The sequence below is a fragment of the Brienomyrus brachyistius genome, chromosome 13, assembly GCF_023856365.1.
Source record: "Brienomyrus brachyistius isolate T26 chromosome 13, BBRACH_0.4, whole genome shotgun sequence".
In the NCBI taxonomy this organism is placed as follows: Eukaryota; Metazoa; Chordata; class Actinopteri; order Osteoglossiformes; family Mormyridae; genus Brienomyrus; species Brienomyrus brachyistius.
In genome coordinates, this window is record NC_064545.1 from 2,582,727 (window position 1) to 2,600,890 (window position 18,164).

Here is an 18,164-nt window from a genome sequence, read left to right on the forward strand (position 1 = left end):
TATTTCTTTTTATTTTATTTTTGGTGATGTCCTATGTATATAGTCTTACTGAACGGCATGTGTCAAACAACGTGCAAACGTATGTGAGTTGAGATTTCACCAAGGACATAACTTTGGGTTGAGCGTTGGGGGATTTGAGATGTCCACCCATTCAGGAGGGTCCGGGGGGGGGGTGGTTTTGATTGTTGGTAGGTGACCCCCTCCCCCCGATAATTAATGCCCATTCTTTTCTCAAACCAATAGGATAATCAATCGGGAGACAATTACAGTTAATTCTTTCAGCGTCTTTCAATCCATGTTACGATCCCAAAACGCCAAGTTACCGTGGACAACTTGTAACGCCTGCTGTCGAAGTGAATTAGTTTCCTACATCCTACAAACCTGTATTTATGTAATTATAATTGCGGATTCCCATTGCCTTCACTCTTCCAGGTCCTTCAATTTCGGTTTCAGGACGCTCCAGTGGCGGTACTTCCGGTTTGGTATGTCTCTTATGTTCTAAGCATCCCGTTAAGAGGAAGGGGGGTTTGGAGGAGCATGCGGAAGTGTGACGCCTCTGGATTTAGCGGACCGAGACGTTTTCAACTGGTTTGGATTCCTGCCTTGGTGCGCATTTCCTCCTTGGCGGAAGCTGGAAGCGAGTGACCGACGGGGCGGGGACTGACGCCTGGAGCGACATCAGCGGAGCAAGATCGGCATTTCGGCCATGGCCTCTAGAGTGTAATACTCTGGAGCTAATGTCTCGTTTTTCCACCTATGGTGTAGGCTAAGGAAAGGGCAGGCGTCTATAAGCGAAAGTGTAACGATGAGAGGAGCATGCTTTCCTTTCCAGCTCGAAAATGAATCGATGGGGTGTGCTGAGTGAAAGTAAGCCAATGAATCAATTATCACCAGGCTGCGAGTTTCTGTTTGATTACTACATAATTAATACACCGGTTTCGAGCACTTCGGGCAGATGTGCGGGAATGAACAAGACGGGATTGGATCGTTCTGGCTCAAAATAACATTAAAATTGCTCCGACGCGGTTTACTAAAGTAGTTATTCTTAGTCGTGCAGTTTTCATTTTTAGTTTGTGTATAACGTAACGTTTGTAATAATTAGTTATATACTGAAGCAGTATCCGCGTTATTGCTTATAATACTACATACGAATTGTCAAGATGAGAAATGCCGAGGGGATGAGTGGAACTGGGGGCGAGGCCTCGAACACTTCAATGATCTCCGGGGCAAACAGCCCCTATCAGCCCACTACGGAGCCTGTGCAGTCCAGAAGCCGACTGGGCGGTATCAGGTGGGACACTGACTATCTGAGATCCAGCGTCGGCATCCTCAAAATCCTCCAGCTGGTAAGTAGCGCACCTCTCTGCTTGTCAGGTCAGCTTGTAAATACAGACACTCACTTTTACTTCTAACAAAATTTCTCAGTATATTCTTGACCTAGTTTCCTTCGCGGCGTTTAGAATAAATTTCAAGAAATACTTCAGTGAGAGAAAAAAATATTGCATGCGTTATTATTAAGTGACTCAGCGAGTGTGGTTCAGTCTCGCGCACTGAAGCCATATTGTTATTTGTGGTGAAGTTTTACGTAATGAGTACTATAGCGTGTGAGGACTTATAAAGCAGGTGCTGTGTTTGCAGCGTGTACATGCAGCGATTTTTATAGCTTTCGTGAATTATTGTACAAATGGAAATGATCAAAACCGTCTTCTCTTTTTCAGTGGTAGATATTTATCTGGGTAGAATTGCAGACTTGGAAAAACAAGGATGTCGTTCCGGTGCTTGATAAAAAGAAGATGAATTACAGAACAGTGTCTCTGTGTTTAGATCGGTTTTGTATTTTTCTAGAATTTTCCAGTTCCTTGTTTGTTATCCGATTCAATGGATACACTGTTTATGTAAAGCGCCCCGGCTCATTTATGCATGAATGTGCACATTTTTATTTCTGCTTCGCTATTTAATAATAATTAAGGCTGTGTTGTTCTGCTAATTTAATGTAGAAATGTTATAAACGAGCCTGAGAGCCTAGAGGTGGCATGTTCGTTTTAGGCTACCAGCTTGGATTAAAAGTAGCTTGTTACTCTGTTTAGATCTTCACTATTTACTTTAAGCACTGCGTACAGTGTACATAGGGACCAGGATATAAATTATCACAAGGATTATAAAGTCAGATTGGTACTTATTTGCATTCAGTTTTACATGTTTCTGAAATGATTTCTTTGTAAATGAAACCTGAACGGCATATGTACTGATATTTTTGGTAATATCATAAGCTGGAAACATGGGTGTTGCTAGAGTGTTTGGGCCCCATGAAAACATTTTATAGGGCCTTCAACCCAGACCAATCCAATTACGTTCAAATTTTTTAGGGCCCCTGTCACTCAGGGACCCTTGGAATCACCTGCCCCTTGATGAAAATCATCTTTTGACTTGTACGTATCATCCTGTAGTTTTGCCTAATCAGTATATGTATGATAAATGTATATTAATGATGGTGATGTTTTATGCAGAGGTGTCAATTTCAGGTCCAGAAAGTAAAAATCCAGACCAGGACTTTGTTTCAACCAACCAGTTGAGCATAAAGAGTCAGTCACATAGTATTCAACTGGTTGGTTGAAACAAAATCCTGGTCTGGATTTTTACTTTCTGGACCTGAAATTGCCACCTCTGGTTTTATGCAACAGCGGATGATCTCTCTTGTTGTGCAAAGTAGATAGAATAGCTTTTGTATATGCTGTGATATTCCTGGTCGCAGCACCTATTCCTTTTGAAAGGTAGTCATGTCAGGGCTACAGGTGTTCATTACAGGCAGAAAACTTGATCCCGCATTCCCAAGATGGGCCTGCGACCTCCTTCCTTTGTATCCACTGGAGGAAGTCTTTGTCTTGGCATCATCTTCCTGTGGCTTGTCTGGTTTGTTAAAGCACTATTGACTGGCGGCAGACTGGGTAATCATTTACCCATGAAACATTTATTTTCCTGAATATTTCTTTCAGTAGATTGTATAGGTCTATGTGGTTATTTGAAAGGAAGATACTGTATTGATAGGTGAGAGCAAGCTTGGCAGCAAAGGGCAACCACCTGTACTGGTGCCCCAGGAGCAGAGGGTTAAGGGCCTTGCTCAAGGGCCCACAGATATGATTAATCTGCTGAGGCTTGAACTGCTGACCCCTTCAATATAAACTCCCAGCGTCAAATATGACATTTTCAGGTGTTTCCGTTTAGCTGCCAAGAGGTCATTTTTGAGAATACACCTCTTGAAATGTGAATCAAATGAGAAGGACCACTGTCAGTCAGAGATACTTAAATCAGATCTTAAATTTGAAAAACCTACTAGTAGCATCATTGAATTAATGAGAAGCCATGTTCACAGTTCTTAGATATTCTTTGGTCAATCCATCCGGACTAACTTGAAAATGTCATATTTGACCCTGGGAGTTTATATTGAAGGGGTTGAGTTGAGATAGTTTTATTTTCAGCATTTATAGTTCAGATATGCTTCTTTCAACTGTATGAGTTTCATTCCCATCACTAACTATCTACACAGTCAACCACACCCCTGAAGTAGAGGGTCCTGTGGGGGGTTTCTCACCTGTGACCATTTTCAGATGGCAATATATCAGAAGAATAAATGGTTATTTAGAATGAATTTGCATCTGCTTACAATATCTTCCTCAAATAACAAAAATATAGAAGAATACTGGATGTAGCTGTGGTGGTGACCCCACAGCTTGGGGTCAGAGTCCGAAAAAAGTGTCTGGGGTTGAACCAAAAACTGATGTTTGCAGGTCCATAACTTTGAAGTGCTTCCCTTTTTAATGCCAGATTCTGAAAGAGCAGGGAAAAGTAGGCCAGGAGAGCAATTGTCAGCTCTCTAGCATGCTTAGAAATGAAGATATGGTCTCCTGAAAACACTTACAAGTTGTATGTGCAATTCGCGAGTGCAAAAAAGGGGCGTGGCACCCAGATTTGAAAGGGCCATAACTGTGGACTGCTTCAGAATTTTTCAATAAAACTTGGGGAATTTTCAGTGTTCTCTATAAGGATCAAAATACCAAGCTTTCATCAAAATCAGGAATGATGCCCATGGAACTTTTCTGGACATTGGTTGATTTGGCACGGACTGACCCTTTGGCCTTGGAAACAGCAGCACGGCGTCTCAGCATCAAGGATCTCATCTCGCATTACCCTGTCTCAATCTCGTTTCCGCAGTCACTCAGTATTCATTAAGCTAGCGTTCAGTCTCTAACATTCATATATATATATATATATATATATATATATATATATATATATATATATATATATATATATATATATATATATATATATATATATACACACACACACATACATACATACATACATTTGTACATATATACATATATTACTCTATACATTTGTACTTCATTATTTTAATTACAGTATACAGTACCCTGGGTCACATGCGTGCGGAGTTTGCATGTTCTCCCCATGTCGTCGTGGGGTTTCCTCCGGGTACTCTGGTTTCCCCCCACAGTCCATAGACATGCTGAGGCTAATTGGAGTTGCTAAATTGCCCGTAGGAGTGCATGTGTGAGTGAATGGTGTGTGAGTGTGCCCTGCGATGAGCTGGCCCCCCATCCTGGGTTGTTCCCTGCCTCGTGCCCATTACTTCCGGGATAGGCTCCGGACCCCCCGCAACCCAGTAGGATAAGCGGTTTGGAAAATGGATGGATGGATGGATGGATACAGTACACTACAGTATAAACTTGTTTGAATATGTGAGGAGTATCTTCTGGTGTTTCATTAGCTCCTCTTTATTCCTGGATGAAGCTGTCGGATACTTTTGTCTCACCTCCTTCAAATGAGTGTCTTAACAATGTTATGAATGAGAAACATTTGCTTCTCGGAGTTAAAACTTACTGGCAAGTTTAATTGGTGTTGGTCTCAAAATACAGGCAGCCAGAGAGCTTAGCAAGTACAGTTGACCCTTCAAAATTGTAGGGGTTAGGGTGCAGGCCCTCTGCGATCTGGAAAAACTGCATGGTCCCTTTGGTAAGCGTAGTGAAGCATTTAGTACAGTTGAAGACACTAAAACAACACAGAAAGATAAGAGAAATGTGAGATCACTGTGAGGTGACTGAGATCGTGTGAGAGGCCTCCTCCAAGCCAGCACTGTACATAATATTTTATGTATGTTTGAGTTACTAAAGATCTTGTCATCTGCTGGCCTTTTCGTTTCATCTGCAGCTTTCGCAAAACTCCCAAAAACTCCCACAATGTCCCCATTTAATGTCCTATGCCAACCTCACGATACATGAAAACTGTAATGAGGAAAGTCGCAATGCAGAAATGTCAACTGTAACCGTTTGAGTCTCTCCTGGAACTTCACAGAGGGGTGAGGACCTGTATTTATCATCAATTGGAAGGACATGGCTAGTCAAAGAAGCAGCTCAGTGGGGTTGGCTTGATAAATGGTACCAAGAGTTTCCCTGTAGAGTTTGGCTTTTCTTCTCTGCCAGTGCTACTCAGCAGGATTCCTCCTGCAAAACACAGCTTGGTCGACGGATTTAAATAACTTAGGATTTATGCCCTTTTTTCCTAGTGAACATCAACATTAAAGATTTGTTTTGGTGGATTTCTTTCACTTGAGCTTGTGCTAGATTTCCGTTCTGCTCTCGATTTCAACATTAAAATCATTTTAAGACCAAGAAACTTACCTGGATTTTTTTGTTGGAGCTTCTTCTGACAGATTCAACAAGCTAGATGAAATGCAAATGACCAGCAGGCAATAACCGTGTGTGGAATGGCGGTGGAAAGCGATGCCTTTTATCTGGCCCAGGCAACTCTGATGCACGTCGGCTTGATCCTGCTCAGCAGCCAGGCCACTCCAACAGCACAATGTTGGTTCCCCCAGGACCCACTGACGTCTAACACAGAAAGGTTAGGGAAGAGGGAGCATGTTTTGATTGGTGCACTTTTTAAAAGTATCGCTGAATAACCAAAATTCAATGTTTCTCCTGCGCTTGCGATTAACATCAGCATCCATGTTTTTGGGAGATACCATGCAGTACTGTGGGTTTGCAAAGGTGTTTTTGTTTTGTTTTTCAACGGCACTTCTCAGGAAATGAAGTGGTGTAGGTTACAAGGGAATTCACCTGGTTTTATGTTTCCTAATGGGGTATGACGGGATTATCGGTTTTACAAAAGGAAGAAAAATTATTGTGAATGTTATTGGCCTGAGTGACGATACATGAACAGTTAAACTTCTAACATTTTCTTTTTCAGATTGTTTCAGATTAGATTGTAAGACTGTAGAATGTTATGAGGAGTTAATTATCCAGTTTTACTTTAGCAAATTTGCAACTTTCTTCCAATTTCCAACACGGTATTATGTCAAATGGCTTCTCCTTCTGCTTGGATGTTTAGAGTGTAAAAATGTAAGATTTCTGAAATTGGGTCACAACCCAAGCAGTCACACTTTTTTTGAGGGGTGCAGTGCTGAGAGGGTGTAGGACAGTGGTTCACAGGAGAGCTGGATCTCAGCTAGGTCTATTTGATTTATGGTAAAAATCATAATGACGATTGTTTTGATCAGTATTGAAATCACAATTATTTTACATGATTATTCACTGACTTTGGAAATAATATGCATTTATTGAATTTTTCAAAAAATATTCACTTTTTAGCAGTGAATTTCCTTGAACTCTAAATATAATGCAATTGAGAAGCAAAAAAAACAGGGCTGTGCTGGATTTGTAATACAAGTCAAAATGTTATTGTGAAACAAAATGCAGCACGATAATCATGTAATATGTTATTTTGTTTTGATACTCATTGGAAGTAATTGAAATTTAATTGCCCTGCCCTTATGTCAGCTTTTAATACTCCTCAGCTCTGAAACAAGGCATATAGCCCCTCACCTCTGGAGACCCTAGAAGGGAAGCTGATAGGGAGGAATGATGGTCCATATGGCTTCTGGGTGAGGGGGGGGGGCTCTCCTCTCCTCATCCTTTACTGTGGCAGGTGTATGGGCCTGTAGGGGGGGCTCACATGACCTAACAGTGGCTCCTTTCTGTCTGTATTCTTTAACTTTGGATCAAACCAAATGCATTAATCCACTGTACAGCAGTAATTAGATGTAACACTACATGCTCATCAGATGTGAGACAGACCCACCTGTAATTAAAACCTCCATTTGTCATGGTTTAACTTCTTCACTCAAAAATGATAAACTTAGATTATCCAAGAAAAAATGAATTGCTGCAATTTTAAAAATTTTTTGACTTGGTATATTTTGGACCAGAAGTGGTGGAGTAGTTTTACTTTTGAAAGTTTGGTCGCTTGTTAAAGTTTTGAAGCACATACACCTGTAAATAACTCTTTAAGCTCAAAATAAATAAATCGCAGGGCCCTGATGGCATCTTACCTATAGTTTTAAAAGAGATGAGGGATATTCTTAGCCAACCTGTAACTTTAATATTCCAGAAATCGTTATCTGCAGGTGTGGTAATATCTTATTGGAAGCATGCTAAAATAACACCCATATTCAAAAAAGGGGATAGAAGTAACCCAGCAAACTATAGGCCAATTAGTTTAACTAGCATTACTGGAAAAATAATGGAAGGTATAATCCAAGTGGAAATGGTAGATTACCAGGATGCAAGTAACATTCTGAGGGATAGCCAACATGGATTTAGGAGGGGTAGATTCTTTGACTTGAGTACTTTGAGGAAGCTACAAGAGAAATTGATTACAAAAAGACCTAGGATGTAATCTACTTAGATTTCCAGAAGGCCTTTGATGTCATCCCCCACAAATGGCTCTTGCTTAAACTCAATATAAAGTACAGATATTTTATGGGTTCCACTGAAATAAAGGTAGCTGATTATGAGAAAGATCTCGGTATGTATGTTGATGTTTCCATGTCCCACTCTCAACAGTGTGGGAAGCAATAAAAAAGGCCAGTAGAATGTTGGGTTACATCTCTAGGTGTGTGGAGTTTAAGACAAGGGAAGTGATGCTACGATTTTATAGTTCCTTGGTAAGATCCCACCTAGATTATTGTGTGCAGGTCTTAGAGGAATGTCTTATGAGGAGAGGTTAGCTGAACTGAATCTGTTTAGCCTCGAGCAAAGGAGACTAAGGTGGGACATGATCCAGGTATATAAGATTCTAACAGGTCTGGATGCTGTTCAGCCAAATGGCTATTTCAATCAATCCATCCATCCATCCATTTTCCAAACCGCTTATCCTACTGGGTCGCGGGGGTCTGGAGCCTATCCCAGAAGCAGTGGGCACGAGGCAGCTATTTCAATATTAGTTTAAATACTAGAACTCCATAGGCCATAAGTGGAAATTAGCAGGAGACCATTTTAAACTGAATTCGAGAAAACACTTCTTTACGCAGCGTGTAGTTAGAGTATGGAATAGTCTTCCTACTAGTGCAGCACAAACTAAAACCCTTGGTTCCTTTAAATCAGAGCTAGATAAGATTAAACAGCTCTGAGCTATTAGTTAAGTTCTCCCCAAACGAGCTTGATGGGTCGAATGGCCTCCTCTCGTTTGTAAATTTCTTATGTTTCTTATGGGACAGTATGCGTACTTGTTTTTCATTTGTTTAATAAACAATGTGGTTTTTGAAGGAAAAATTATTGTTGTCCACTGATTATTCTCTACTGAGTGTTCCTTTCCCAGCACCTCTATATGCCTCACGTGTTCTTTTTGCTTTTATCGTACTACTAATGCCTGTACCTCCACAAAGTAATGATGAATTCTGTTACTGAAAATAACAATGTATCTCTGGAGAACAAAGAAAATCCAGAAATATTTTGTAATGAGTCTGTACCTGTCACGCCCAGCTCGTCCGATCCTCGTGTGTGCCACGCCCCCCTGATTATCCACGTGTGCTTCCCTGATTGTACCCAGCTGTACCCTGTTGTCTGGTCTATCTCAGTCCTCGTCTTGCCTCAGTTCAGTGTCTGTCATTGATGTTCGTTGACGGTAGTCTTCGTCCGATGTTTCCTGTTCCCCGTTACCGGAATAAATCCCTGTTACTCCGTATTCCGCCTGTCTGCCTGCTCCTTGCCCGCCTGCCCGAGCGATCACCCGTTCTCGCATCCGACGGATCTCAACAGTACCCAAGTACAAATTTTGATTAATCCAATGTCCACCAACAGAAGAGCAAATCAGATTAGCCTTGTTATTTGTAGGGCATATAAGACTTGTTTCCCTTTTGATGTCATGTGACTTTGATTTTGACATATTAGCTACCATGGGATACGCTCCATGGTGTTGGGTGTTGGGTTGGTCATCTTTCCTTGGATGTTTCCTGTGACGCTATTATTTTTATGTGGTCCTGCTTCCCTCCACAGCTCTTCTCCCTCATCGCGTTCATCGGCATCGAGGCCGTCATGACGTGTCTCCCCTGCAGCAGCATCTACTTCTTCGAATTCATCAGCTGCAGCGCCTTCCTCAGCACCTGTGCCCTGCTGCTAATCTTCAGCCTCAACCTCAACACTAAAATCTCCCACATCAACTGGATCCTTATGGTGAGAATCAGGATGACCTATCCCACCCAAGTGACTTGTACAATTGGCTTTCTTTCTCTTTCCTTTCCTGGTTGCAGCTTTCTTTGTCCGGACTTCACGAACTACAAGATCACTTTTTAGAGATGACTAATCATAATTTAAAGGGAGTCCTGGATGAAATGAGGCTTTGAAACTGATTGGTTGATGTTTGTATTCATTGCATTATTTAATTTAGCAGCAGGCAGTGAAATCCCCAGCGATGAATTAAAGCAGCCTGTGGTAATATTAGTCTTACAACAGTGAGCCTTGTGGTTTTGACAGTGTTGTGTGCTGTTTCTATTTAATGTGTCTCATAAGCAGGAAGGTCTGCTCTATAGGCCGTGGTTGGGCTCAGTGCCACCTTTTCTCCAGGCTAGTGGACCAATCAGTGTGAACTTCCTTTTGTTGGCTGAGGTCACTCATGCAGCGTGTTGTAGCTGGGTCACTCATGCAGCTCCTCTCTGTTAATATCTTGGACGTCGCAGCTGATTTCCACATGACACAGCATTCAGCGTGAAAACCGAGAGCCTCTTGTTTGCTGAAATTACCCTGTTGCTGAGGGTAATTGTCTTGGGGCAGCTGCAGAGGGGGGTTTTACTGTTATTTGTACTCTCAGATAGTAGGCCCTGCAGCTGATGTTCTTTTTGGCCAGGCTTTTAAAGAATAAATGACAGTGATTTTCTGACTTGAAGGATGTATGAATCACCCATTTCACGGATCAAGATTGAGCCTTTATGGATTTCAACAGTCGTTTTGGTGGGGACAGAGGAATGAAGTCTTTCTTTCTCGCATGGTTCCATCCCCTTTCTGATCTATGGTGTGATGGTGGCACCTGAAGCTTGTAGCATAGTTTACCACACTCTGGCATATGGATGCAGGACAAAGGCAGCAGGTCCTGCTCGCTTCATTGTGTGACTGGACAAAACATCCCAAGAAAAACACCACTCTCTGCTCTGCTAAACGCTGCTGGCTTCCTTCGCTCTCAGATATGTGTAGATAAGGAAGAGGGTGTTTGCATGCTCGATCCTTCATGAATTTGCGTGCATGGTGCACAGTTTTGGTTAAATAAAAAGTGACATCAGTCGGCTGTTTGTTCCATAACCATGCTACATGCAAAAGTGGGATGTGTGGATTTTGGATGTTTTTGGTCACGGTTCATCCCATATATAGTAGCAGCTGAATAATTTAAACCACAGGTGCTTATTTTTGACAGGCAGAAACATCCACCTTGACCATTTGGCTGAATCTTGATTATCTTTTTTAAAGGTGTGCCAAAGCTATTTCTAAGAAAGCATCGAGGCAATCTGAGAGCAACATCTGGTTCTTCAGGCTCGTAAAGCTGGAAGGTCACCTCCTGAAACTCAAGTGCTGATGTTGGCCAATGGCTCAGTGCATACAGCCAGGAAATGGGTTTCTGTTGTTTTGGCCCCTGCCCTGCGGAATTGTGGGAAACTTCTACAAAACCTGCCCTCCTGATAGCTCTGCATGCCAATGGGAGGAGAAGTCATGTGTTCCAGCTGTGCTCTAAACAAAGTGCATGATTACAGTGTGTGGTTTGTGTAGCTCAATGTGCCCTTAAGAAATGGACACCCCCTCGGCAGCTCTGCACTTCTGGCCCTGACTGTTTTCTTGTTTTTTGTTTTAAATAGCAAGTCTGTGCCTGTTGCCGAATGCCCCTTTTCATGCTTTGTTGTTAATGGAGCACAAACCTACATTTAAACGCAGTTTCAGAGGTACAAAGGAATGGACACTTTGCTGGGCCATAGAGATCATAAATGTGACTCCTTGCTTTTTGAGCCACTTTGCTAAGGCTTATTCTTACGCATAAACATACTCTAGGTCTGAAGTGCCAGGATGAATAATACAAGAGCATCAGGCCTCACTGCACAGATTAATGAAGAATATTAATTTTCCCTGCTGGAGTCACCACTTTCATTAGTGCTCAAAACATTTTTGCTATTAACACTTAATGAGGTAAATACTTAAGCTATCCGGCCCAAGGATCTATTGTTTATTTGTTTTTGTTTTTTATTTGAGTTGCATTTAGTAAAGTAGGTGCATGCATGCATTCATGTTGATGTACCACCTCTCTCCATGCAAGCAAGGCAGAGAGACTCCCATGGGTAGCAGGTACGCAAGAGTGGTGGCTGGGGTACGTGCTCTTGTGTTTACTGAGGAGTTGCTGGGATGCGCCCAAAGCATCCGGGTCATACACAATGGTCTGCTTGCTGTCCCACATAAGCTACCCAACAGGATGATGCCAGTTCTGCTTTGTGTGGATGTTTTCTGATACTGGTAGTCAGATTTTCTGGAATTCATTTGGACTGGTTTCCCTTATGTGTTCTTTTGTAAGAACAGTATTGTTACTGTTCATAGGCCGATTAATTGTCCCAGGAATTGTTGCGATAAACAATAATATTGCCGTTGTGAGACCATTTTCAACTGATGTAGTAATAATGGCATATTAATGCAAGTACACCCTTTCAATGATCAATAAACTTTAATTTCTAAAGAACATTTAACACTGGGACTGGAAGAGATTTTTAATATCCAAAATAAACAGAACAACCAAAAACAATAACTAAAATTGACTCATCTCAGTCTCTGTTAACAAAAATGTAGTTGAATAAAAACCAAACACAGCCAAAAACAATAAATAAAATGGAGTATGAAGTCTCTGTAAACAAAACCGCCCTTAAAATACAGTCGAACCTCGTTACTACGTACAAGACGGGATATCAAAAACATGTACGTTATAAGCATAGAACGTTGTAACCACTTAGTGCAAGATGGATGAAAGAACTCACGAAATATCCATGTAAATGATAAAACTTTAATAGAACAGACCCTTAAATTGACTACAAAACAAGTGAACACATTATTACTTGTTAAATAATTCAACAAAGCTCATTTGGATCCTTTAAATTTTCCTTAAATTACTCACGATTACTTAGTTCCGGCAGGCGATAAACGGCAATGAAAATACACAACGGCTGGTCAAAATGGATTTTTAAAATAAACATTCGCATCCAAATTGGTGCATTGTCGAGCGAAGATGAGGTAGATACAGGTAGATGTAGCGACACAAGTTGTGGTGGGCGGGGAGAGCGCTGTACGTTGTAACGATGGTTAGTTTTCGTATTTTCTCCAGAAATTTGGATGTTGTATCGAAGTTTACGCTGTAAGGGTGTACGCTGTAAACAATGGCTGCTATTGGAATAATACATAGGCTAAAAACGGGAATTTGTGAATTTTGGGAATTGGTGAAAACGTTGTATCCAGGGTACGTAGTAACGAGGTTCGACTGTATTATACATTAGGCTCAGACAGGGAAAACAGGCAAAACTGCCAGTTAACACTATTTACAAAGGTCCTAACTAACAACAAAACACTCCATATGAATAAAAGCAGGTGTCTCAACAGGCCGTATGCAAATCTGTAGCTACTTTAGTCCGGCAAATTCCGAGCAAGAAATGTAATTTATTGCATATAATCATATTCATATAATTTATTGCCACATTTTACTTTACCGCTTATAGTGAACACGTCTGCCGGGGCGAAATTGATAATTATAATCGGATGATCATCATAATCGATTTTTTTTCTTCTTCATGTCTTAGTCTAACACCAGCCACAAAGTTGAACAAATAAGACTCCCCTTCATATCCGTGGATGTAAGACAAGGCAAACATCTTAAAGCCTTTCTCTACTTTACTCGTTGGTACTTTGGAGAAGGATTTACAAACGCGATGTACGACGTTGATCATAAGTTTGGGCAAGTTGGGAACAGGGCACAGTAATTTTAATTTATTAAAATGCCTCCTTTCTCTCTCTCTCCCTCCCCCGCTCTAATTCTCTCTGTATTGTACAGTTTAGCTCATGTCTGTTACAGCAGTGTTCAGTTAGACTTGCTAGTCAGTGCTAGCATATGCTAATCAGCTGTGCCTCCATCCACAGGACCTTATCTGTGTGTCTGCCTGCACCTTGTTATTCTTCCTGGCCTCCGCGATCATGGCTGCGCTGAACCACAAGTCTGGTGCTGAGATCACGGCTATGGTGAGTAACTCCTTCTGTGCCTGACCGTGCCACATCGAGCGGATTCCTGTCCCACCCTGGGGTAGATTTTTACAAAACTATGCTAGCAGCTCCTGGGATTTGTAAAAAGCTTTATCACCAGGGCTTGTTCTATGAACTTTCACAGTTCCATTTGGGGAATTGATCTGCTAAAAGGGAAGCACCTTTGATTTTAAACTGTAGTCCCCAAACATGCCTTTTCTTTATTTTACCAAAAAGGCTTGTAATCTTAAACACCCCATTTAAATCGTTTTGCCTGTTTGTGATCATTTCCAATTTATGATGTTTTAACCTTTTTATTTGTTCAATCTGTTTTACTGTTCTTTTCTTCACCATGAATAGGTTTGCTGGCACGGTGTTAAAATTTTAAAGTAACTAACCAAAAAGCCTTGAGAGAAAATTAAATTTCTGATTTGATGTCCAAATATTGAAGGAAGCCTTACTGATTTCCACATACTAGCTGGCGTTAGTCTAACATTCTAACGTTAGACTAATGTCAGATTTCTTTTTTTAATACAAGCTTTTGGGTGGCTCAGTGCTTCCGTGGATAGCACTGTTGCCTCACACCCCGCCTGTTGTCTGGGTTCCCTCTGGCAACTCTGTTACCTTCTGTAGTCCAAAGGCATGCAGTTAGGGCAGCTGGAATCTTTAATCATGCTTTTGCACTTCTACCAAATGAGTCTCACCTGAGCTGTACCCACGCTGACGTGGCTCTGCTTACTAGCAGGGCCAAAAGCGTGACCAAAATGAGCTGCTTGTGTCAGCACCATCTGATTGGTTGAAATGCAAAGGGATACCGGTGTTCTGCAAATGGAGTATATGAAGGGAAAAATGGGTATATTTCATATTTTATTCATTATCAGTAGCATGGCACATCACAATGTATTAACTCAGGCCTGTTAACTTGAAACTTAAAAATTTCTAACCTCTAGCTTAAAAAAGTACTATAGAACAGTTGAATGGAATGTGCTTGTAATGCAAATCTACACAAGTGAAAGCTAATCCCACAGGCATTTTATGCTAACATAAAACACGCATTCTCATAGATGTACTAGAAAATTACAAAATTAACACATAGTAAATCATGATGTTCACCAAACAGTAAAGCATCTCCTTGGTTTTATGTCACTGTCGCTTTACCAAGCCGACCGTTCTACAATGGAGAACCAAAGCGAGCTGGAACCGCGCTGTAATTAGTCTCTCTTTGCAGTAGAGCTCGTGTTCAGAGTGTAACTGGGTATGTATATGGCCTAGGAAGGCCGGGTATTCACTCATGTGAGTTTTATTTACACAAAAATGTTCTGAGGACAGAATGAAAAATGATAGAGAGCTAACCAGCCAGATTGTCGACAATCAGATCTGTGTAGGTAAAACTGCCATGAGTGGGCATTCTCTCCAAGGTGTACCCTGGCTTTATGCTCTGTGCTGCCCAAGTCTCCAACCCAGTCTCCCTGACCTGAATAATGAGTTTGGTACAAAATTCTGTGCTCCTTTTTAAACTAACTGCTGCACCCTCTGCGAGTCGAATATGAATTACAAGCAGTCAGAAGAAAGGACATTGTGTAAATGTGTGTGTGTTTTCATGTACAGTGGGAAACTAATTGCTCTCCTGGTCAGCACACTGATTTTTGAAGTGTCTAATAACATGCAGAACAAAAAATGAAACCAGTTAATATCAGATTTTATATTAATTAATCATTTTGGTGCTTGCTCTGGTGTTAATGTTGCCATCCACCATGCAATGTCCAGTTTGATTGCATTACTTTGCATAATTTCCTTTGCAGGTATTTGGCTTTCTGGCGACTGTTGCCTTCGGACTTAATACAGCCCTGGTCGTAGGGGACTGGCGGCGGCATCGTGAGCTGCAACCTGGCACAGGACCGAGTGCTGAGTACACACGTGCCCCCACCACATCTAGAGTTGAATCTGAAGTACAGTGATATGCTTTTGCTCACTGATAGGGTGATGCGTTAGAGCTCGGGGCTGCTGGGCATGTTCCTATCAATGGCAACCATGCCCTTTTCAGCTCCAGAAGTCAGAGTGAAACATGCAATGTGACACACTCTCTGTTCTGTACTCAAAAGCTGCTCCTCTCCTTCAGTGAAGTTGTCCCAGCATATAGGAGGATACTGTTTTGAGCAAACTGATTAGAATAGACTGGGTCCTGTTATTTAATTTTATGAAGGTTTCTGGTTCTGTACTAACGTTGGTTTGTCTCATTTATTGGTTTTAATTTCTAAGACTTTAATAGCTGAAAGTAAGTACACAGTGTGTCGCTCAGTGGGTTATGGATCTGCGTCCATGTGTGGGAAGTCATGGGTTCTAAATGCATAGCCAGCAGCATACTTTATAAAGATTCTAAGCTTTTCTAGGGGTGCTAGTTACTGGCTGACCCTGTGCTCTGACCTGAAAGCTTGCTCTCACATGTGAGACACACTGTGTCTCTCATAGAAAGATGGGATATGCGAAAAATACTCTGCTTCCCCATTGGGATAAATAAAGAACCTCTTTTGTATTCTGTTCTGCACATGAACAGAAGTGTGTATGTAGAGTGACGGCTCTGCGGGCAGCACTAAAATGATAAGATATGTGAACTGGTTTGGATTTGGGCCTGTTTCATCTCTCAGGAATCTAACCAGAGGTGGAAAGTTCAGGTCCAGTAAGTACAAATCCAGACCAAGGTTTTGTTTCAACCAACCAGCTGAATACTTTCCACCTTTGAATCTAACACTCTGGGCTTTGCTTTCGTTTTTGTTTCAGCTAATGACAATCATAACCATGTGTTTTTATATGAATAACATTGCATAGAAGCAGTTGACTTTAAATGACCTGAATGCAGGAGAAGGTGTTTGTAAATAAGAATATATGTGGAATAAAATGTTTAGGTTTAACTACTTGAAAAGTCTTGTACTATTTGAGTCCTTGTAAATGAAGGCACTGTACTAATTTTTAAATAATTTGTTTTCCTGCATTCTCACATCTTGGGGCATTTTCACCTTGCTTTGTTCTTTGTTTTGTTAAATTAATCTCCTCATTTCAAGTAATGTCAAGTCAAATTTATTATCCCACTGGGTGGAATTTCAGTTGCAGCCTTAAAGAATCCATTATAAATAGGACATAGACGGCATACCAGACAACAGAAGAACAGCAATACGGTACGGTACAGTGCAAGATCACTTGATATGGACATAAACAATGACCTAAGCTGCAAAGTTCAGAAAACAGTTGGTGCTGTAATTTGTGTGAAGTTTGCCGACTGTTTGCAATACAAAGAAAAGGGTCTGAGGTTTTTTTTCCCTCATTGACTGTGGATTTGGAGATGGGTACTGACTTCCCCAAATCAATGATTATCTTCTTTTTTGATACACATTCGGTTCAAGGAAGAACTTCTTACACGGTGTTTCCAAACCTGGATCTTGGGTACCCACAAACGGTCCACATTTTTGCTCTCGGTAAGGAGCAAAAACGGAACCGGATTGGGAAACACTGTCTTACACTGACACAAAGCAGTCACTCATGACCAGACCATGATCAAGCCCCCCCCCCACCCCCCCCCCCCCTTTGAGCAGGCTGTCCATTTCAAGTTTCAAGTCATCAACCAGGAAAAGAGTGTAATTGTCGAAGTGCGAATGATTGGTGCCTCCTTTAACTAGTTCACATTGTAATACAAAGATTAACAGTTGATACAAGTGTAACACATTGCTATCTGCACTAGGCACCATGGTCAGTGTTGACCTGGGTTATGTGCAGGTAGATGGGTGTATTTCATAATCTGCAGAGTGTGACAAGGTGTCCGTGCTCTGCCTGTGTTCTGCAGCTTTGCATCTTGACACAGTTTGGCCTGTCATGCTTAGGGCCATGGCTCATTTCGGTCTTGTGTATTGACCCTGTTCCTTTTGCAGTATGCTGATGCACAACAAATGACCCAGTTCTGTCTCTCGTCGTCTCTTGTGGCCAATCTTGTATTTGTACTTGCATTAGAATTTGCATTAAATTCCATTTTTTTATACCAAATTTATTTCAGTCTAACCAAAAAGGAAACGTCAGTTAATGTTGTAATTAAGGATTCTATAGTCTTTCAATGTAATTGTTTATCTCACTGTTAGTTTTGGTCATCTTATATGTATTTAATTTTTGTGAAATTGCTATAATTGATATATCAAGCATACTTTTTGAAGAAAACTGCACTGCTTTCCTTTTGTGTTGTCAAATGTAATAAAAGTCACACTTTGTGTAAGTTTCCAGTTAATGCAGTTCTTTGGAATTTGGGAAACGGGTGGTTGGATGATGGGATAGATGGCTATGTAAACCAGTACACAAAGCATTCTTTAAATTTCCCTTTGATCTTAGGGAAACTACAATCAAAGGGTATGCAGAGGTGGAAATTTCAGGTCCATAAAGTAAAAAAAATCCAGACCAAGATTTTGTTTCAGTATAAAGAGTCAACGCCACAGAGTACTCAAGTAATTGGTTGGTGTGGATTTTTACTTTCTGGATCTTAAATGGCCACCTGAGTGTATGACATAATGTATAAATAGCTTC

General features: G+C 41.1%; 1 protein-coding gene across 1 annotated transcript; it reads left to right on the top strand.

Annotated features, from left to right (window-relative positions):
• The first annotated feature begins 529 nt into the window (after positions 1 to 529).
• Positions 530 to 17,859, top strand: LOC125705824 (CKLF-like MARVEL transmembrane domain-containing protein 4). The gene is made up of 4 exons (XM_048972117.1): positions 530 to 1,346; positions 9,354 to 9,530; positions 13,506 to 13,604; positions 15,407 to 17,859. Exons 1-4 carry the CDS (start codon positions 1,161 to 1,163, stop codon positions 15,560 to 15,562), a joined length of 618 nt encoding a protein of 205 aa, XP_048828074.1. The 5' UTR covers positions 530 to 1,160; the 3' UTR covers positions 15,563 to 17,859.
• Positions 17,860 to 18,164: the final 305 nt, after the last annotated feature.